Below are 23,421 nucleotides of genomic sequence, written 5' to 3' on the forward strand. Positions count from 1 at the left end.
GAATCAGTCCATTGTAAGGTGATAAACTAGGGGTTGTGCCTGCCTGCCATGGCATGCAGGCAGTGCTGTAGACAGCACGCTTAATGACACCAGAGAGCTTTTATTTTAATGGAGTCTCCCACCCTAAGAGAGCAGGCACTGTCCTGCTGCACAAGCAGTGAGGTTAAATAGCTCCTCTTCAAACCACTTAACGCTTCTGCGTCAGGCATCAATCCAGTCCTTATTGTCCTCCTTCCATCTGCTTTTGTCGAAGACACAATGGTGTCTCCGACAAAGGCCCTAATGCAGTATCCAGAGAGTACAACAAGCCCTATCGAACCTCTTCACTTTATGAGCACTTAACGTGACTGCATCCTGGGCTAAAACAGAGCCTGAGTTCTTAAAGAGAGGCTTTTCAGTGCCAACTCTGAAGTCTGAATGACCTTTTTTACTTTATGAACTAACAGCAGAGTAAAAAGGTAATTCTTCTTCAGCATGTGGTACGAAGCTGCTGTGATGAGATGTGACAGGTGCTACGCTCTGCTGCTGGGATTGGAGAGGCTTTCTGAGATCCTCACTCTGTGTGATCAAAACCAACAACAGATGAGAGGATCAAGCCTGCTCTATCGGAGCCAACTGAGGCTCTATACGGTGCTTAGGGCACATACCTCACATACCAAGGCTCTAATGCCTTGACAGTGACTCCCTGGTTCGATTCCCGGGCAGGCCGGACCATTTGCTGCCTATCACTCACTTCCTGTTTCCTCTCTCTCTCTCTCCACTGTATGAATATAGGCAGAAAAGTCCCAAAATATCCTGAAGAAAAGAATATAGAGCTATTTAGAGCTTATTTTAACAACACCACCACCTAAAGTATAGACCAACGCTGAGCCATGTGATCGTGAAATGACAAGCCAGCATTCTCAAACAGAAAGTCCAGAATGTCCCGGATCGCCCTCTAATCCTGGGCCAATACCAGGGGGTCTAGTATGGACTGCTGTTGGTGTAGGACAGGATAAAGAACAAAGTGAAGGAGGCGGAGGTTAAAGTGACTTACATCGATGTAGTTGGCGTTGACATAGTCAGAGTCAGAGTTGGGGTCTGCCAGCAAAGAGTGCAGTTTGACTTGATGACGATCATCTGCAATGCATCAAGGAAGAACAAATTAGCACTCTTTGATAACTGATCCAATAATAGTTATTTTAGAACTGCATTTTCACAAACTTAAAGGAACGCCCCGCTGTCAAATGTGTGGATGTTTAGTCGATTTCTGATACAAACTGTGTAAATCGAAAAAGAAACATTTTGATTACATGAGCTGAGATGAGCTGAGATAATTATGGAGGGGCACTCCTATGCCCAGCTTTGAGTGTTTGTGTGAACACAAACATTGGCTTGTGATTGGCTGATCACTCCATACAGACGATTTGAATGGCATATTGAAGATAAAAGTCAGGCAGAAAAGTGTGATGATAAGAGCGCCCGTCACGTCACAAAAGTGTGATTCTTTTTCATTTTCTATCACATGACACGTTGCTGTCTGAACCCACAATACCCATAATTCAATGTGACGGCTTGGTTCCAATGCTGTTCAGAGCATAAGATAAAGACATTACATCAATAACTTTCAATGTATTCCATATACCACATAGATACATATCACATGATCATAATACAATCCATAAAACACATTATAATCACTGATACCGATAACAGAACTAGATACCACATATAGACAATCAACATTATAGTCACAGAATATATAGTCACCCATTAAAAAACTAAATGCCACAGGGAGGAGTCGGGGAGGTGGAGGGAATTTGAACGCTGACATCTGAACAACCACTGAGTCAGCTTGGCATGTAGAGTGAACACAGAGTAACTGCTTAAAAGGACCACCTGATTGAATTGTGGGCGTGAGTGAGTTAGCTGGCAGCGAATGAGAGTGAAGGGAGTTGATGTGGAGATTGACAGCTGATTTAAAGGAGCAGAATGAATTACTGTTAGAGAATGAATTAAGTCAAGGGGGTCCGTGAATTAAATAAAATAAACCTTCTGACTTCCATGTCTCAATGAACTATCGCTGCGCTGGGTTTGATCATTAGTCCTACTGATAAAGGTATGGAGATGATATGTTGAAAAACAGCAGAGCATTCCTTTAATAACAACCATGCAACATTAAGGGGCATTAAGTACATAGGATAATGTCAGTTAATAGTATGACATCTACAACACACACAAAAAAAAAAAAATGTTTATGGCAATTAAATGCACCAAACGTCTATTTGTTTCCTTCTGAGCTGTGTACTGTTAGCTGTGCCGCTAATTGTGACTTACGGCTGAGTAAACTATCATGTCTTCCTTTAGGCTTGTCCTTCTTCTTTGTCGCGTCCCAGCCATCGAAAAAACTCTGGAAAGAAAAAGCAACAAAACTCATTATAAATCTATCTACATAATGATGACACACAGGTAAGATGAAAATAAATGAATGGGGAGGTAAAAAAGAAAGAAAGAAAAAGATGGGTGGTGAGCGAACACAGGATCGGTGGCTCCAGTCACGTCACGTTCCGCCTCACGATAATTCTAGCTCCGTCTGTGGGCACAGTCCATCATCAAAGGTGATGTGGGCGAGGGGGAGGGGGAATGACAAATTGGGACCAACCTGAGGCACGCGCAACAAACCAGGGACACCATTGTGATCTGGGGATTACTTCAGCCACTGGGTAAGCTAGGTTCTTAGATCTCGCTCGTCACCAACGTATACATTTTTGAGTGGTACCACCACTCCCTTACGGAGCTATGTGTGTGGCTGGCTGGCTGCCCTGGTCTGAGCACGAAAACAGCATGGTTGTTTTTCACCACCTGTGTGCAACCTAACCCCCCGGGGACCCCCACAGGGAGTTGCACCAGTCACTTCACACAGGTGTGATTTTTAGGTTTTTTACTGTTCAAATTGAGCAACTTTCACTTAGTTCAGTAATTTATGCCTGCAAGATACCTGCAAACATGGGTCACTGCTTATGAAGGAAACCAGTTCTCTCCCACCTCCCTCCCCCCCTTCCCCAAAACATCCACAATGCCTTGCAAAAAAAAGGCAAGATAAATTGCACCAGCACTGACCCGGTGGGAAATAACTTAAATAAGCGTTATGAAGTGTGACAGCGGTGTGCACGCTGATCCTGTTCATCTTGTTTATTTCTCCAGGCAATGAGGATGAGGAGCCAGACTGAAAAAGCCACCCACATATTGATTTTGGGAGGTGAACCAATGGAATAATTTAATTAATCTAAATCTAAGTGTATTTGGATTCCTGCAGGTGGATGTGGAAAAGAAGAAGAAAAAGGTACCGGCAGAAGTGAGAAACTTTGCATCGAAGTTCAAGGGGAAGCAAAGGGGACTTAATTTTTAAAAGGATAATTACAGGTCTAGACATATGGTCTAACTGTATTATCTCTGCAATGGGGCTGAAATTAAACTAGACTTTATTGCACATTGATGAATATTAAAAGTGTCTTGTGAAGCCTTCATAAAGTAAACAAAAGTTGTCTTCCGTATTATGTATCAGCAATGTATGACATTACACTAGTCTCGGACACAGCAGAAAAAGATGTGTAGCCTGTCTAGTGTTATATTTGTGTACTTGCATGAGGATGGAGTTGGAGGTATATTTAAGCTTGTAAATAAAAATGCAAATGTGATAAGTTTATCTGGAAAACAGTAAGTAAGTTTAGCTTTTTGAAAAGTGGAGCAGAGTGGCCAAGTCGTTTTGAAAAAGTAGCAGTTCTAATAAATCTCTTCTGGAGTAAATAAATGCTGTGGAGGTAAGAGACATAAGTGCTGAGTAGAAGAGTAGGGTAGCACAGTAGGAAAAGGCCCTGGATGATGTCTAACCCAAGGATGCTACTAAATGCACTTCAAATGGGGCACAGCTAGGAGGGGAAGTGGGTGCACCACATCTGTGACATGTTATTATGGATCCCAACGCAATTCTAGGCAAACCTAACCTCAGTAAAACTATGCCTAAACCTAGCCCTAACCTCAGTAAAAGTATGCGTAAACCTATAACCTAACCTCAGTAAAAAATATACATAAATCTAACCTTAACCCTAGCTTGCATCACTTAATTGTATGGTGAGACGTACTGTAGGAGGACCCTAGGCAGACCTCTCAGTGCCTGCAGTCCCCCAAGAACACACAAGGCAGAGAGAGCCTTCTGTTGGTTCTGGCAGGAGAGAAAGGACAGGTGGGCGGATCCACGGGGGGTGCCCTGGGCGCGGCGCTCGCTGGGGTGTGGTCAGCATTGGTTTGCTACACCTGGCCAGCAGGTTGCGAACTTCCCTGTTGGCCGGGTGTGGCCCTCCCTCGCGGTGCTGGTTGCGCCTCGGTGATGGCTGAGCCCGGGGCGCCCCTCTGCGGATTCGTCTATAGCTGGAAGTCTACTGCTGACACGCCAACTGGAGAGTGTTGTGGTTAAGTGTCGAAACACTCTAAGACGGTTGGAGACCGCCCGATGACCTCTCTTCCAGGCCAAGGCTTCATCCATTGGAAATGGATTACATTCGCATCTTTGATGTATTCACAAACCATATACAACCCCTCAACTCTCACCTCATACTCCTGCTTGAAGCCGTATCCCTCGCCAGTCTTCATCTGGTTGATGTGTTGGAGGAGGTCAGCCACGCGTACCGCTGGGTGGAGCTGACCCGTGTGATAGGGAGAGCTCTTCCTCCGACAGAGGCGGCGAGGGGAGGAGCCTCCCAGGAGGCTGCTTGACTCGTTCATAGAGGAACGCTGTTCATCTGGGCACACGGTGAAGTCTGTGTTAGCAAACATTTCAATCTCAATGAATGCACACATGATTGATACTATACTGTTGAAACTGCCTAAAGGGCAGACTCTAGACAGACCCATTTTAATAAAAAATAAAGTATATCTACAGTATGTTGGCCAACTGGTTTTCAGAGAACAGCCGGAAAGTTGTGCCTCTCTTACTTCGAGCGTTGCAGCCGTGGGCGTCCATGAAAGAGTGCGTCATCTTCTCATCTAGCTGCAGGGTACTCTGGTCCGTCATGCTGCAATCCAGAGAGCTCAGCTTACGACCTTTCTCCTGACGATACGACATGGCCGCCTTGTTGATGCTCACATTCTTCCTACTGAACAGGTAGAGATAGAGGCATGGGGGGAAGAGAGAGATGTGAGAGAGATGTGAGAGAGAGAGAGAGAGAGAGAGAGAGAGAGAGAGAGAGGTGGGAGGAAAGTGGAGGGGGCATGCGGGGGGGGGGGGGGGTGAGTAAGTGAGGAGTTGGAGGGAGTCAGTAGGGGGTAGGGAGAGAGTGATTGAGGAGATGAGAAATTGGATGGAATGGAGAAAATAACAGGAAAGACATTGAAAACGGGTGAGGGATGGAAAGTGAGATTTGGTGATACCAAGAGAGGTGTTAAGGGAGAGCAACGGGGTAGAATGACAGCAAGAAAGAAAGAAAACAAGAAAGAAGAAAGAAAGAAAGAAAGAAAGAAAGAAAGAAAGAAAGAAAGAAAGAAAGAAAGAAAGAAAGAAAGAAAGAAAGAAAGAAAGAAATAATTGAGGTAATGTAGAGATGAGGTGGATTTTGGTTAGAGTGGGTTACGGGTGACATCAGTATGGGGCAGGATTGAGAAGTCACTTACGGGTAGTAAGGGTAAGTATAGAAGTCCCTTCTGATTAGCATGAAGGAGAGAGAGAGAGGAGAGAGAGAGAGAGAGAGAGAGAGAGAGAGAGAGAGAGAGAGAGAGAGAGAATGATCACATGGTTTATCAAGATGGCCATCAGGGAGACGAACTTGGCATGTGACTGGAAACTTTGAACATTAGTACTAGTAGATACCACCAAAGCTCAAAGTTGGAGGTAGTTTGTGATGTACAGTAGACACTCAAAGGACACTAATGCACATGCTTTTGGGCCTGGGTGAGCATGAGCAAGTTTCCTTTTTAGGGCGGGGATTTTCTGTGCCCTCTGCAGATAATAAATAGCCCTGTGATACAACCACAGGGCTAATTATAAACACATCTGTTCTCTTTCTCTCTCGCTGGGTGGCATGTGGCCATGTAGCGGGCTAGACGTATAGTTTGTGAATCGTATGAATCACTTCCCTCTTCCACAAAATCCCATTAATTCTGCCTCTATGCTACTGGAGAAGAAAATACCATGGGTGTTGGTAAAAAAAAAAGGGGTAAAACATTTCTTCCTAACAAATTACCAGCTCATCTAGTCGCACCTCACAGCCGCTGGCCTCAAGTAATTGAGTGGCCAATGGAATAACATGCACCGTGATGAAATATTTCATACCAAGACGAGTGTCAAGACATTGCCTAGTGAGAGGAGGTGCAGGTGTAGTTGATGATGGGCGTAATTTGCTGGTGGAAAGCAGCCAATTATTCAAATGCGACTGTAGTGAATTCAGTTTTCTTGCTTGCTTGCTGGCGTTATTTATTTGAATTTTCAGGGGAGCTACTCAGCAAGCATACAGAACTTGGTATTAGAATGAAACGCAAAAGGTTGGCTGAAGCGTCAGAGAATTTACAATTTAGATTTTAGAATGTAGGATTAATGCTCTGCTATTTCACTATAACACTTGTAATTCATTCTCATTGCCAAATGCATTTCTCAGTAGAGCACAGCTGTCAAAGTGGAATAGAGATAAATGTACTCCTCTGGATGTGCGACTTAAGAGCACCACCAACTCCACACTGTAGATGTGGAACCAGCAGTAAATGGATCATGGCTCTGACGTCAAATATGGAGTATAAATCACTTCAGACTGACTTTCACATGTACAGTACGTACCCCTTCTTGACAACGATGACAATGGCCCCCAGAAGCAGGATGAGGACCACCAGACCTCCAGCACAGGCTCCCAGGATCAAGCCCATGTCCTCTGCATGCTGGGATACCTCCAGAGCCCGCTTGGAGTCCTTGCATGCAGCTGCACAGAGGAACAAAGACTTAGTGCATTTCATTACTTGTGCAAGCAGAGCGCGCGAGTAATCGTTTTCGTCCAGCGCTTCGATGCGTATGTCGCCGTTTGATGCGTATGCACCGTGCCGACGTATGACGCAATGACTACTTGTGCTTGATACGGCAGTTGTGTCAGATTACAAACATGTATACATAGGGGCATTACCTTTAATCCTCCCGACACTAAAACATCATATGCTGCTGCGATACATACGCATCAAACGGGGCGTACGCAAAGTAACCACAGTATACCGCTAATCAACTTACAAATTACATATACATATATACATAGAGGCATTTCCTTTAATCCACCCGATATATCATTGGCAGGGAATGAGTTGGATGGTCTCTCTCGTTCAGGGAGGCTATTTTCCATGGCAGACTCATGTCACAATAATGCCACCGTCTCTACGTATCGTCTGTCTACATATTTCCGTCGCACCCAGCCAGGAGCTTGAAATCACTCTGTCTCTGAATCATCCTTTGGGCTCCCCTGGTGTTTTTCCTGGCGTTGCGTTCGGGTAGCTCAGTTGGTTGGTCGAGCTCTCGCCTTTGGACCAACAAGTTCAAGTTCAGTGGCGCTCCACCTCAGCATTCCATCTCCCTGGGGTCTATATAGTGCATTGTAACAGGGACATAGTGTCCCCGCTGAGCGGATGATGGCCAGAATAGGTTATCACAAAAGCCAAACGAGTGCTCCCTCCGCATGTCTCAGCTGCACAGTGGTGACAACTGTCTCAGACATTGCTTACAGGGAGGTTGAGAAATAAATAACACAACTTGCCTGTCATACAAATACATGTCATGCGCTACCTTGGATGCCAAGGACGTGTACTGTAAACACGTCTTAAGGTGTTTTATATTGATGAATGTACTGTAGGTCCCGGTCCCTAAGATACATCTCGTTAGCTCTGGAATGCTAGCGTGATGTAGACGGGCAATCACCCCGAAAATCTAAATGAATCAGTTCGGTTCATGGACCTTTGCCTCAAGCAAATCCACACAGAGTGGAAGGGATTGACGAGGCCAAAATAATTAATTAATTCATAAGATACGTTAAACGACACTTCATAATGCCTTCACTCATACAAGACATGCACGACAGACATTTTGAGACCTTTTTAGAAATGTTAAGTATTTTAAGTAATAATGAAGGATGTGTGGGGATCAATGCATGCAGCTCCACAGACATGCTGCTATCTCACAACATGTACTAGATAAGTCACTCTGCTCACTCTGCCCCATTTTGAGAGAAAAGCCATTATATTAAAACTCAATGCAGCAAGCATCCAGCAATGGGAATGCAGGAAATGAGAAAGGTTTTGTAAGAATGGGTGACACACAGTGTTTTATCTCCATTTCCTGGTATTAGCCTGTAATTAATCAGATGGTGTCCTTCATGTCATCTGTGAGCCTAATCCTTGTGTTGTAAACACAAAAAGAGGAGAGAACATGGGACTGTACGGAGGCAGAGACGGCCAAAACAACAGCCAGGATACTGTGTTTAGATCACCACTGTACAGGAAATAGAACAATATCAATATGTCCTCAGGGCCATGATCATATACTGTAGGACCAAAGGATGTTTCATTATAAATATGCCTGCGACTGCACCTCCACTGCTTTTGTATCGCAGCGACAGACAATAGTGAGGCGGGAACCTTTGATGTCAGTGTGCTTCAGATAAGAAAGGGAGAGTTTGGGGAGAGGGATCCTATTTAACATAGCCCTTTCTCAAGAGTACTATGAGATTCTGACACAATTCGATAGGGAGGGGAAGAGAGGGGCTATAATTCAGCACCTTCTCTTCATCTGCTTACTCACTCTCCATCTCTCTCTCTCTCTCTCTCTGCTGTTGTTTGAAACATAGGTGTTACGAGGGTGAGTGTGAGTACGAGTGTGAATCTACTGTATCTCTTCCACGTCTCAAGGCCTCTCTCTCTCCCCCTCTCAGGAAGCAGAATGCGGTGCTACGCTCTCTATTTCAAAGCTACGCAACGGGGACAATGCCAAAATGTCAACGTCAATAATTTGAAGAGTGAGAGAGAGAACAGAAAGTCAACGTCAGAGGAGATGGCTTCATGTTTAGCGTTCAGCTGCCTGCTTGTTCTCAATGTCAAAACCCTGGAGCATCAGCCTGATCTGAGGACAGCTCTGTCACTCACTGGAACATGCAGCCTTATACACAAATACTTTAAAGCACTTCAATAAGAAACTGTCACTTCTAATAGGTACAGATCTGCAGTACGCAGTCAAATGTGTTAAAGTGTTAAATTAACAATGGATTTTATGTTTATAACTAGAGTCTATAGAATATAATAATAGAAGGTACCTTTGCGCGCAATCCGGATGCAGTTGATTCGCATCTCCTGTGGGGAGAAAACAGAAGAAACGCGTTTGAATTCAAATCATACTGCGTAATATCCATTTAGTGGTCTTTTTTTGCGACACCCCTGGGTATCTCCACTGTAGGAAATGTTAATTTAGAGTTAAATTAACAATGAGGATGTTACATTGTAGATTGGGGTCCCAGAGATAAGAAATTGTATCCAATGAGGGTGCATTTCAAACTGGGGTTTCTTGAAATAAAATAAAAGGCTGAGAACCACTGGTGTAGGTTACTGTAGCCTGTCAAAGTCACAGAGACCCCCTTATGTGTGATGGTGGTAGCCTGGAAACGATATCTCATCATCATCTCATCTTATGTGTGATGGTAGCCTGGAAACCATTCGCACTGGTTGACATCCCAATGTGATGCGTCAGCCCGCCTGCCCCAGCTGTCCTCCTCATCCACCCCATGGGGCACACAAAATTTAATTTAGATTTCAAGATGCTAAATCAGACTTTATGAGCAATTATGTTAATCTGCGCTCCGAGAGTGGAGTCAGAACCTTTTCACCAAAGACGGCACCAAACTGTCTTTGTTAATGGAAAGTCTCTTCCAAATAGACTTTCATCTCCTGCTGTCTCTGGAGGCGAAAGATAAGTCACATTTACCTCTCCCAATGAGAGGTTATTAAAGTTATTATGACATTATTTATAACATAATTTTAACAACATTAAAAGTCTTGGCCATGGTCCTTCAAACGTGTCTAAAAAGTTTGAACACTCAACTCCACTCCAGTATTTCTTGCCAGGAGTTTTTGTGTATGTGTAATCTGCATCCTGAGAAGCCATGGAAAAACACATTATTTTAGCCTGTAGATGTCGGTAATTCCCCCTTTCCTGTCAACCCAAGATGCGCTTCTTTGACAACTTAGTAGGAACGTCACCGTCAAAAATAAAAGAGTCATCTAGGCCAGTTGATATCCAGTGTAAGGACTTGTGTTGATTGACACAGCCAACAACAGAGCAGATTGATTTTTCTCTAGAAGCCATTATTAGTAAGTATTACAAAGAAACAAAGTCGCGGTCACAATGAGGAAGCGGAGAGGAGAGGGGCGGAGAAGAGAGGGTAGGCAGGGAGCAGAGGGGAGGGGGCGGAGGTTTAGCAGGGATCTACGTATATGCCTGCCGTCCAACCAGATGAGACATTTTTGCATAATTATTCACAAAAGTCCAGACAGCAGAGAATACACTGAATGTTCAAACTTTGTTGTGTTTTAAATGTCACAATCCCTTTAAAGCTGCTGCTGCTAATATGTCATCTCCTGTCCTTTGTCAAAGTGTCCTCCTGGCCTAAACACTGTCCAGCGCCCTGCGAGAGACGTGGGATAAATCACTGAGGAGCTGTGAATATACACCTCCCTTCAGCTGCCAATCAATGTGACAGCAGGGAGTTACAGGTGAATAATTATGAGGAACACAAACTGAAAAAGATGTTTTTGGGGAGAAATACCAGACTGAAAGCTCATCAATGGTACAGCCGTGCTAATTCAGTAATTCACTCGCTCGCTCGCTCGCTCACTCACTCACTCACTCACTCACTCACCGTACTCACTCACTCACTCACTCACTCACTCACTCACTCACTCACTTACCGTACTCACTCACTCACTCACTCACTCACTCACTCACTCACTTACCGTACTCACTCACTCACTCACTCACTCATCCGTTCATTCAACACGTTGTTGGTTGATTGTTTGGTTCATTCATTCATTCATTCAAATGATTGTTGTAGATGGGGAAGATCAACAGACAGTGTTCCATAGATGAGTGAGTATCACAAATCATCGTCTCTCACAGGCGTCGACCACAATAATTACTCTTTCAATCAAGTGACAGATCATGTCCACCATAAGCTAGCTCTGTTCCATACCCTTCCTGCTTTCGATTCTGCGAATTTCTGCCCTGCAGTAAGGCTATGGGACAAACAGGGTTAAATCTCAAATCGAAATCAGACCAGCCTCTCCTCTTTAGTGGAAATCTCACGAACGTTTGACCTACTCACCAATACAAACACGGGTTGTGTCAATAGAAAGCCTACTTTCCTTAGTGGACGCACTCTGAGCCCCCCACCACACGTATAAACGGTACTTTTTGGCCAAAAGGGGATTTTGTTTCCACCGGAAAAAAAGCATTTTTAGTTACTCCGCTGTGCCCTCTACTGATATTGCCCAGAGAACTGCCTCATAGAGAATATTTTTCCTCCGGTGGAAAAAAATCCCTTTCTGGCCAAAAAGTACTGTTTATACGTGTGGTGGGGGGCTCAGAGTGCTTCCACTAAGGGAAGTAGGCTTTCTATTGACACAACCCGTGTTTGTATTGGTGAGTAGGTCAAACGTTCGTGAGATTTCCACTAAAGAGGAGAGGCTGGTCTGATTTTGATTTGAGATTTAACCCCGTTTGTCCCATAGCCTTACTGCAGGGCAGAAATTCGCAGAATCGAAAGCAGGAAGGGTATGGAACAGAGCTAACCATAAGCTAGATATTTATTTATCCAATACAATTCTCACCATAAATTGTACCCCCTCTTACTGCTAAGCAGCCCACATCACATGGAAGAAAATAAAGTGCTGTCATTCAGAAAACAGATCAGTGATATTTTTGTTTGCTTCTGTGTGGAGCTTGTGACATGATAATTAACACCCACAATGACATTCAGAGTCTGTTTTGTCATTTGAATGGCAGCGAGGACAGAGTGCTTCGACAAAGCACTGGTTCCAACACCGCTTTTCATTCCAGTCTCATTTGGCATTAGAGCTCTTGATGAGAGGCTTATTGGTGCCTCTAGATCAATAGGGAGAGATTTCAATCACATTTGACAGCACATGCAGAGACACAGGGAGGCCTTGACCTTCAGCTCTCAGCACAGCATTCATGCATTTTTTTGCCAAAGGCAAGAAAATGGCTGCTCTTCTCTACAAGGCACAACTTGCACAAGTTATTGTTCTTTAGAGCTGACCAGGCGTGAAAGTGGGCCGGAACACTGTTCCACTACTAGAAAATTCTGTGCTGGAACGCCGCACCGGTAAGAAAAGGGGAAAGCAACTGATAAAAAAAACATAGACCCCCTTATCAGACAACGTCACACTGAAAAGAAGGAGTTTTACTGTGATCTCTCGCTGTTGGAATCCTTGGTTTCTGTTGTGTGTAAACAATAATAGTGATTCAGTTGTCCTCAAAACCACACCTCCAGACACTGTCATAAGAACGGAGGGAGCGCTCTATGATCACGGTACCAGAGCCGCTTGATCGCTCAGCTGCAGTACATCAAGCCCAATTTATGCTCTGTCCGGCGAAGGTGTCACATGAAGAAAACAGCCGAGAATAGCTCCAAGCTCTCAACGATCGCATCTGCGACGCGGTTTGTGAGCTATGTCAACTTTTCTTTATATTACTCGCACAGATTTTATCCATACAAATCGGTATACACTGTGTCTATAGTCATGTGTTCAACACAGATCTGTTAGATTTTTCATATATTACTCCTACACATTTTGTCCAAACATCACAACTGCTATTATCCTGGGGCACTTTTCTAGTTTTCTTCTAAAGTGCTTTGAAAGAGTTCCAGTGTGTTTGTGTCCACGTATTCCGTGTATTTTGTGGTGTTTCTGTTCTCCACCAGGATTATCCTTATTCATGCTTGACCCACCACCTTGACCTCCCCATCGTCCTCTGGCTTTACAGAGTAAAAGCGGACATATTTATTTAGGAGGGCAGATAATCAATAAACCGGTACCCCCCCCCCCATAAAGCACTGCAGCAAGGAGCAAGGTGTATTCAATTATTAATAGCAGTAACACCTTAACACTGATATACAAGGCTGCTAAACTCCACAGTCAAAAGAATAATATAAAACATAATGATAAATTGAGTCAGACACAAACCAAGGACCTTCTTATTCCCTCTCTACCCTCATTGTAGGCAATTTAGTGCCTTCAAAAGTATATTACAATGTGTTTCTGACAAGCAGTGAACAAACCGACTGTCAAGGTTGCTAAGGCATAAAGGTGATGTGTCTACTCTCTGGAAACAGCAGCAGCAGACAACTAGAAAAAGTGCCCCTCTGGGCACAGGTCTCCACCAGGCCAGGTCAGGTTGTGGCCTCCTGGTGGCGCTATAATAGGCCAATGTGAAAAGGGTGCCATTTCTTCTTATGCCTTTGATGGAAATTGGATGATTTGAGGCATTTTGTTCCAAAAATGTGTTTTGCAAAAATCCACCTGTTGGTGGCGCTATAACAGGAGAATGTGAAAAGGGTGGGATATATTCCTCAGCCTAGTAGGAAAGTATGTGAAAGATTTCACGTAAATTGCACACTGCGTTCATGATTTGAGGTTTTTTGTCCAAACTTTGAAAGCCAATGTTAGGAAATTAGGATGGAATATGAAATATCGGACAGTTCCGATGTTCTTGAGCACATGACTATAGAGATACTGTGTAATGATTTGTGGGATTTTTAGACAGGATCTGGAGGAGTAATATAAAAAAAAATCTCAAAAGTCGAGTGGTGCTATAAAAGGCAGATGTGAAAAATGCAGGTCAAAGGTTTGTCCTTTTGGGAGTGTGCATGCAGATCGGTGCAGTTATAGTTAATAAAGGTGAAAAGGTGGTGGTATTCAGGGAGTGTGTGTGTGTGTGTGTGTGTGTGTGTGTGTGTACTGGTAACAGACGGACGGATGGACACACGGAGTGCAAAACATACTCTCCCCATGCCTTCGGCTACTGGAGACAACCAGCAGTTGTCAGGTTGTCTACATGCTTCTTACTCACCCCTCTGAAGTTGCTGGTAGCCTGAAAGTACACCAGATAGTTGTTGGTGGGATCTAAGGGAGCGTTCCAGTAGCCGTTGTAGGTGTGGTTGTCCCCCACGGTGAAGGGTGTGGCCTCCGGCAGACTGCTGGGCACCAGCTCGGCTGAGTAGTAATGGGGGACTCCTTTAGCCTGGGCCTCGTTGTGGGAGTTGGGAGTAGGAAAACAATCGACGGTGCCCAGCTCTCTCTTCTTCACCTGCCTGGACCCATCCTCTTCCACCACCACCACCTGGTACGCACTGAAGGCAAGCAGTCACACGATATTATGGTACGCAACTCCAGTCCTCTTTAGTTATATATAAATGATACAGTCAAAAGCACATTCAATTCTGCCCATAGGGAGTGCCACAAATATCAAGAGTTGATCCGCATGTAGAAAAGCTATTTCCCCTCGCAGCTTCCTCGGGTCCTGACGGCTGCAACCCACGACTTACCCGGCCCTGGGTTACTGGGTAGGCCAGCCAGGATCATTGGCAGGCTGGGTGGCGATGATGATCTTCCCCTTTCTAGATTCCGGTTTGATTTTGTAAGGATTTATTTTTTATTGTAAGTGGGTCATTACGCTTTGTCTTGTTCTCATCAGGGACTAGTAGTTAGAAGGTGAATGTAATTAACGTTCTGGTGGGATGGAACAACATCAGTACCAGTGTTCCCTCAGGACACAGATTGGCAGCTGCAATAATAATCATGTGACCACAGAAAAGTGCTCTCCAATATAGGAACTTATGTTCTCCTGTGGTAATCAGGGGCCTGATGACCACATTTGACTGAGGGGCTGCCATCCTGCAGCTTTTCAACAGATGAGAAAAACTGATTTTCTTTTTGTATTTGTATCCAAAGAAAATTGTCAATAAATAGCACAGGCAGACTCTTCACATACTAGAGCAGCATGTCTGAAATAAATGTTTAACCCATTTAGGTCTGACGTCGGAAAAAAATAAAAAAGTCTTCTGAAAGAATATATATATTCAAAGATTTGTGCCGCATTTTCACGACTTTTCAAAAATAGCAGACCTAAGAGCTTGTAGATCTGCTATTTTTCAATAGCTAAATTATATCATAATGTTTAAAACACCAAAAGCCGGGGTTCCCGCCCAAAATGGATTAAACATGTAGCTAGGCTAGGTGTAATGTTCACAGAAGTGAACCTTTCAAGCCCTGTTCTCTTAACTCGCTGTGTTCTGCAAGACATTATTCTATAAGACATATCTCCAAAACTGGTGGGTCAAACTGAACAACAAATGAGCTATGATTCCCTGCTCTCACATGGCATGAAAAAACGAAAATGGAAACAAATCCAATGACTTAGCCCTCTCCACGATGCAATGCACATTCTGCAGGTCATGGACAGCAGATTTCTTGCCTTAAAACTTCAACTAGCATAAAGAAAGGTTTAGTAATTTAGTTTACACCCACTCACTAATGGGAAGAAACCGCAAAGACCTTTTCAGTTTCAAGGCTTAAATATACAAGCTGCAGGACATGCAGTAGTGTAGCTGTAAATGATGCAGTGTGGTTGGTGGGTGTTTGAACGTACACTTGTACAATACATCAGTAAGAAGGTGTACCTGACAGGAGCTCCTCTGCCCACCGCAGGGCGAAGCACAACTGTGATGGTGCTCTCTGACTCGCTCAGCGGAGAGGGGATTTCTCCATAGTCAAACACAGGAGCTGCAGAGAGAGAGAGAGAGAGAGAGAGAGAGAGAGAGAGAGAGAGAGAGAGAGAGAGAGGATGAGGGGAAAAGGATGAGAACCAAAACACACATACAATGTATGCTGTAGTTCAAGGGGATGTCAAACAATGTGGCATACAGAAAGCTAAAATATATTAGTAGGTATTTACGCTAAACACTGTGAGAAATGAAACCATACAAGCCTCTTTGCTTGCACACTATACTTAGTCATTATGTGTCTACATACAAAGCCACCCCGCACAACGCCACTAATTGATGAGTGCGCCTGGCGGCCATCCACACAGAAAACAAGCGGGCCCTTATAATTAGGGTTCATTTTACAGCAGAACAAGCTCCGCACAGCTCGGGGGAACAATAAGGTGGAGCGAGTTCCCACCTTTGTTGGGACAGAATTAACTCCAGTGTTGTACTGTTTTCTATAGAGACAGAATTAACTGCAGTGTTACTGCTGCTGTTGCTGACACGGATACCATTGTAAACCAGATAAGATTCAACCAGAGGCAGGAAAATCACTTGTTTCCTGATTTTGTTCTTTACTTCAGAGAATGCTACTGTACGAATATATACACACCTACTACCACAATGTGCAGGTGTGGTTAGATGTCAAAGTTGAGTGAATTCAGCTGCTCATGAATGCAAGAAAATGCATTTAAGCATCACGCAAGCTCTCACCCACACACACACACACACACACACAGCATCACCAACTAACTTATGATATGAGTAGGCTTGAGTAATTAAGTCATGCGGTAAGAACACCATGAGCTGATGAGAGGTGATGTGTTGGTACTGTAAGTACCGGGAGCTGACGGTAGGTGTTATGCATCATCTCCCAACTCATTGAAAAGGGGACAGAAACCATTGTTGGTCTAATACCCACAATAAGCCACTCTGATCTTTGAGACGTTTAAGCTAGAAATACACTGACATATGCACATGTGAGAAGACACACACACACACACACACACACACACACACACACACACACACACACACACACACACACACACACACACACACACACACACACACACACACACACACACACACACACACACACACACAGGCTTAACAGCTGACATAGGGAGATGTGTGATGTTTGTCATAATTTATTTCCGCCAGTGCCCAGTGCAGATTAGGTGGTTAAACCCCACATGAATTATGAACACTCCAACAGTGTTTCACGAATAGAACTACATTACACATTCATGCTACCATTTCCTGTTTTATATTTTTGAAGCCAGCAGTACTAAGTCACTGACAGCCGGGCGGCCATCTAAAGCCCATCACACACCGTCTGCGACCGCCGCGCGTCAAAACAGCCACCTCCGTTATTTTCAATGAACCTATCGCACACCGGCGGCATCCGACGCGCGCTGGCGCCTCGCCTGACGCGCCGATAGAACCAGTTCTATTTTCCAGGCGTCGCCGCGCGGCAACGCGTCGCGCCGCGTCAGACGGAGCCGGTGTGTGTTGGGCTTAACTTGCTCTTTAAAGCAGATGGAGTTTATGGCGCTGTGGGTCTCATATTGACATGACAGCCTCAACTGGTAGATTCAACAAAGCTGTTTTCAACGGAGCCAACCAAGACAACATTCACTCCAATGTATGCCTTCTGTTGTTTTGTTGTATTGAAGACAGCTGTTTAAAATATAAACGTATTCACAGTCAACACTGGACAGCCAAATGTTTTTACACAGGAACGAATCACAAGCAATCTTTTTTTCTTTTTCTTACAATTGACAGCTTTGTGCAATAGCATGCTTCTGTTGAGATAAATTGGCCCCTCGTTCTTTGAAGTGTATTCAGACGGAAAACAAACTGAGACCTCATCAAACCAAATTACCAAACCTCAGTGTTGGATCTGTGGAGGGAACAAATGATCACCCTCTGAGTCCAAATTTGTCTTTAACTCCTGTCCTGAATACACAAATACAATAACTCTCCAAATGTATCTACAGTATCTATACATTTACAGGTATTTCTGACTGTATTTCCGTCTTCCTTCACATATTGCTGAGGAGTGAGGACCCAAGGAAGTGCAGTGTTATGTGAAGTCTATCGGATGAGAAGTTCCCTAGAACTGGCTCACTCAGAACAAGCTTGCGTTCCGAACGGCTGCCATGCCACAAACGGTCCGCTAGTCAAGCAAACCAGCTCACCAGAAATGTTGGTGGTGATCTCTGTGAGGGCCGTCTGGCCGAAGCCCTTGGCGGTGCGGGCGCGGACAGACACCAGGTAGGTGGTTCCTGGGTGCAGGCCTGAGAACATGTGGTAGGTCTCGTTCCTCAGCTTGGAGACGGTGCGTCTGGGCCCCGGCACGTTGATGCTCGGGTCAGACGACTCGATGCTCTGGTAGGAGATCTGACAACAGGAAACAAATAAAAACACAGCCTGGGGATTAACACCGTTATGTGTCGTTTCTTTGTTGCCATGGCAGTTTGATGCGGAGCTGAGAAGAATGTTACTGTGATATGAGAACAGCTTGTTGCAAATTCATCTCTAATGCCACAGCGAGTGGTGCGAGATGCTGCTTATCTGTGTGGATCCAGTAAATCTTATGCTGATGTAAGCTAACCGGTTGACTAACTGTGATCCTGTACGTACCTGCATAATTGGCAGCACTTCACAGAAAGGATCATAATTATTTGAGATTTTTGTTCAGTTTCCCTGGTCTGGTCTTGTTTTTAGAAACTTTCAGCTGTGAACAGTCTATATGAAATGAAAACAACCTAAACACGTACTGTATAGCGAGCAGCGCAGAGCGCACAAACACACTGTTGTGGTGGAACACCTAGCACATGTAACGATGAGAACAACATGGCATTGCTGTCATTTTGGGCCGAACCAGCCGGTGAGGGGTTGGTGGATTTGTGCTGTTCAGGTGTTATTAGTGCCTACTTACGCCCTCGCCACCCACAGACCTGATGTCTCTGCGTGGCACTGTTGCCAGGTGGCGCCCAGCAAACTCTGACTCTTCTCTGCAACCCTCCCAGCACACAACAACAAATTGTCATTATTATTAAAATGGAAAATGTATTTTTCTTTTTTTTTGTGATCAAGTTTTTATTTTATTTTTTGTTAAAAGAAAGAAAAAGGGGGTTTCCACACACCACCCTCCCACCCCACAGGTTGAACAGCGAAACAGATATAAAATTACAATACATTAAAAATAATCATAATAATAATAATAATAATAATAATAATAATAATAATGAATAAAAAAAGCGAGACAGGTACTTTACCATTGGACAAATCAAATTAAAAAAGAGAATAACAGTCATCAGAGATGTTGGCATGATTTAAGTTTTTCTAGTGCTGTGGATAAGACGTCAAGTGTATTTTCTTGTGCCCCATTGGATCGAGCTATAGGGAGTTCCAGAGAGATCATGTCCATTCATGAGAGGATCCATTGTGAGACCTCAAGTTTACGGGGAGGTTTCCATCTTAGGACGAGCAGTTTTTTTGCAGCTGTCAGCCCTAAGAGCAGGAGTCTTCTACGTGGCATTGTCAATGTCAACCCAATCGCTGAATCATCATTCAACAGGAAAATATTAGGCAAGAGGGGAATTCTAGTTCCCATTACCTCAGATGGTACTTCTGAAACTCTAGACCAAAAACGATTGACATCTGGACACTCCCACATCATGTGCATATACGTCCCCAGTTTGTTATTGTTGCATAGGGTGCAAATGGGTGTCGTACAGAGCAGGAGTTGGAAACGTTTTATTGGAGTCAGATAGAATCTTTGGATAAATTTGAAATTCAACATTTGATAGTTATAATTTCGTGATGAGAGAGAGAAATATTTTCCCAAATTCTTTTCCAATTGGTCGGCCGCTGCCAACTCTTTAAATCGACGTTCCAGACACCCATTGGCGGACATGTAGATTCTCTTAACTTCTTATACAAATAAGATACAAAGCCTTCAGATTTGGAAAATGTATTTTTCCACATGACCGTCATTACTTCCCCTCTCCAAATTCGTACTTATTATCTTTTGTTTTGTACGAGACACAGATGGAACTTTCTGTCTATAATTCACTCTTTCCTGTGTGTCACAGCCTGATTGTTCTACCTCGCATCCCTCCACCCAACCCACAACACCCCCCGCCCCCTCCACCCAACCCCCACCCCCTTACCCCGGACCACAAACAATGCTTAATTTATGAACTTTAAACTACAATGTGTTCTAATACATTTCCTCTTATGCAGCTCACGCTGTGCGTGACATGAGGCCATCAATAATTAATTAAAAACATTTAAAGGTGCCCCCTTGTGGAGACATCTCTTAGGCAAATAAGTAATTATAATGCTTGTCCGCCATGTAATTACAGCCTGGAGTCTGGGGTTATATCTAATTACCTTAAGAATTCATAAATTGTATGGACTGTGAAATATCCTTCCATTTAATGGTTGGGACTCCTGTGTATCGCTGGATGTCTACCGGAGGAATGAACTAACAAAAATCCCACCCGTGTGAAGTGAGGGGCGCTAATATATTAAAGTCATTAACTCATGTTGATTAGGTGATGTAATGGTGATATAAAACAAACGATGCCAACACTAACATTAAATTCTCTTTATTGTTAATGGCATTTAATGTTTGTGTTAGGGACAAGATGACAAAATGTTCCCTTCATTGTCAATGGCGTTTTTAAACATTGAACTACAAACAAACATTACACCTGTTTATTACATGGATTCTATTTGTACAACTCACTTCCTTGTTTTCCGACAGTGCTCCAGACGCAGCTAGCGTGAACTTATGGAATACATTTTTTGTTGTGTTTTGGGTCAATGTATTAATTTATGTTAGGTAGCCATGTAATAATAATGTAATGTAATAAGCGGGATAATATCTGGCTAGGTGTTCAGGGAGCCCGACAATGACCACCTGGCCAGATATTATCCCTTACATATAGGAGGCGCCCCTCAAAAACAAGACACAGACGCTATGTGCTAACACGTATGGTGAGCCTTGTGTGCCAACATTGATAACTTTGCCTATATGGAGCAATTCACTGGATGCATGGAGCAGCGTGAGCTGAGCTGTGATTGATCTACTTGTGTGCATGGTAACAGTGAAACAGACACACACACACACACACACACACACACACACACACACACACACACACACACACACACACACACACACACACACACACACACACACACACACACACACACACACACACACACACACACAGATAGAGACAAACTCTATTCTAGGCGGCTACGCCTCTTCAGCAGAAAACCATACAAAGTCAAGCTATGTTAAATCAAAGGGAGAAACGCTGTTGAAAGGAGAGAGCTATCTTTGAAAGTGAGAACATATCTCTTCGCTGAGTCATTATTGACTGACTGAACAAAATAGATTTTGAATTGATGGTGAAGCAGCATCCATCCCCCACTTGCAATGGTTTAGAGAGGTGAAAGAACAGGGTCGGCGAAATAAGGCTAGGGCATCATTCTAGAGGGTAGTCTGGTCGCAACCGAAGCTCTATCATGAGAAAAATATAAAGTGTAAGTGGAGCCTCCTCCCCACTTCCGTTTCGTCTTTACAGTCACGCAGATTTATCCTAATATAAATCAAAATCATCTAAAGCTTGCTGCTTAGCAGAAATTAAAAAAAAGACATTTTTGTGAACGGAAATGACAAACAGATTACTCAGATTTCGGGAGGTGTAGTTCCAGACATTCGGAGATTGTGCAAGAATAGACTTTTTTCCCTTTTTTAAATTCTGAAATGAATAATGACACTTGCGTGGAGGTGTGCACTGTGCACCTCTCCACTCTCCCACATTGTTGAACAGTCAATGCAAGCAAAACCAGTCAGTCACACACACTACAAAATGCCACTATATACCTAAACCACCACCAGTGCTGCAGTTTAGAGGAAATAAGGTGAGAAATGTGTGCTATCTTTTGATATAGTAGTGTTATATTTAGGTCAATATTAAAAATAAAGACTCTCTGGCACATCATTGATCATCACAGTCATTGATCATCACAACGATGTGACAACGAGCTAGAGTGGACAAGTTAGGCCGAATATGAGTAGACTCAAGTGGCCGACTGAATGAAAAGGCAAAAGCCATCTGAGACGTTTGAGAAACATTTGTGTGTGATGATGTTCCGTGGTGATCTTGCATAGGCTGGATTGGAATGCCTTGGTGTTAGCATTGCACCCACGGGAGTCTGTTCAGATGGCTTACCTCATATCGTGAGATGAGGCCATTAGGCTCCACAGGCTCCTCCCACTTGAGGAAGATCATATCGTCCAATGGGGTCAAGGTCAGCGATTCTGGAGCGATGCCACCAGGAACTACAGAGAGAAAGAAACAAAAAACTATTTCTCAGTAAGAAACAGAAACGTGGAATTGAACATTAATGAACTACAGAGAGAAAGAAACAAAAAACTATTTCTCAGTAAGAAACAGAAACGTGGAATTGAACATTAATGAACTACAGAGAGAAAGAAACAAAAAACTATTTCTCAGTAAGAAACAGCAACGTGGAATTGAACATTAATGAACTACAGAGAGAAAGTAACAAAACAGCGTTCTCAGTAACAAACAGCATGGACACAACACTAATGGACTTATATGCCTGTAGGCCAGAGGATAAAAACGCATTGGACAGAGATAAAATAACTTAAACGAAAGGGGAAAGAGCTAGATGTTTTGGAAGGAAAGTGCTGAAGGGGCATGGAGACTGGTCCTGCTGCATGAATTGGGATTGTGTGTGCCAGCGCTGCAGGCTTCCCTCCACTGTCTGATAACAGAGCACCAAGTCTTAGAGGATGACACGCCATTTTTCTTATTTAGCACCATACTGACTGAAAAAAAAGCAGGGACCGTAGCCAAAACAGCCACAAACAGGACTTATATCCAGAGAGAAAATATGTCTCACTCCATGAAGGGCATGTTCCGAACAGCACAGAAGGAAATTCCCATCAAAAAGAGTAATGTCCATAAAAGACAATTCAGATAATTTCCAATGATAACTTGTCTGTATCGCTTTCTCCCTCTGGCTGCGTTTGCATGTCTGTGCATGCCGCACACATATGCGCGTGAGTGTGTGTGTTTCTGTGTGAGTCAGACAGAGGACACTTGAGACAAATCCTGTTGCTGATCATTGACAGTTAAATCTGCTCCCTGTGTAGCACAAAACATTACAGCCACGTTTGACTGTGGAGCTCAACAAGAAATAGACACAGGGGTAACTTTCACCAGCTGGGTTACGGTTATCTCCAAGTCGGACAGTCGTTCCTGTACTGTCTGACCGTCGAGATTGGAGAACTGTTAGATCTGTTCAAATGAAAACGTTTCACCAGAAATATATATAAAAGGTTCAGGGGTCAGGGTGAATATTGGCTTGACACCTTACACGTGTGATTTAACTGAACAAGTCAGAGCAAATGATTCATTTGATACCATGGAGTATTTATCACTGCAGTCCCTTCAGTGTTTTGCACATTTATTAGCTCGTCTGAGAGAGTGATGTGCGGGTGCATATAATTAGGAGCACCCTTGCTTTTCGCTAA

General features: G+C 43.8%; 1 protein-coding gene across 3 annotated transcripts in view; it reads right to left on the reverse strand.

The window, feature by feature from the left end:
- LOC310876234 (receptor-type tyrosine-protein phosphatase U-like) overlaps positions 1-23,421 on the reverse strand; it is a 128,844-nt gene that overhangs the window by 26,763 nt on the left and 78,660 nt on the right. For 2 of the 3 annotated variants that reach the window (XM_083789704.1, XM_083789706.1), the window contains 11 exons: positions 22,091-22,200; positions 18,032-18,233; positions 15,744-15,846; positions 14,135-14,414; positions 9,306-9,342; positions 6,803-6,941; positions 5,647-5,676; positions 4,972-5,132; positions 4,588-4,778; positions 2,317-2,389; positions 1,037-1,119 (listed from right to left, as the gene is read on the reverse strand). In XM_083789704.1, coding sequence (XP_083645830.1) covers positions 1,037-1,119; positions 2,317-2,389; positions 4,588-4,778; positions 4,972-5,132; positions 5,647-5,676; positions 6,803-6,941; positions 9,306-9,342; positions 14,135-14,414; positions 15,744-15,846; positions 18,032-18,233; positions 22,091-22,200 — 1,409 coding nt within the window. The remainder of the gene's footprint in view (positions 1-1,036; positions 1,120-2,316; positions 2,390-4,587; positions 4,779-4,971; positions 5,133-5,646; positions 5,677-6,802; positions 6,942-9,305; positions 9,343-14,134; positions 14,415-15,743; positions 15,847-18,031; positions 18,234-22,090; positions 22,201-23,421) is intronic. The other variant, XM_083789705.1, reaches the window with a different exon arrangement.

Source organism: Protomyctophum parallelum (genome assembly GCF_964188405.1).
Source record: "Protomyctophum parallelum genome assembly, chromosome: 1".
NCBI classification, from domain to species: domain Eukaryota; kingdom Metazoa; phylum Chordata; class Actinopteri; order Myctophiformes; family Myctophidae; genus Protomyctophum; species Protomyctophum parallelum.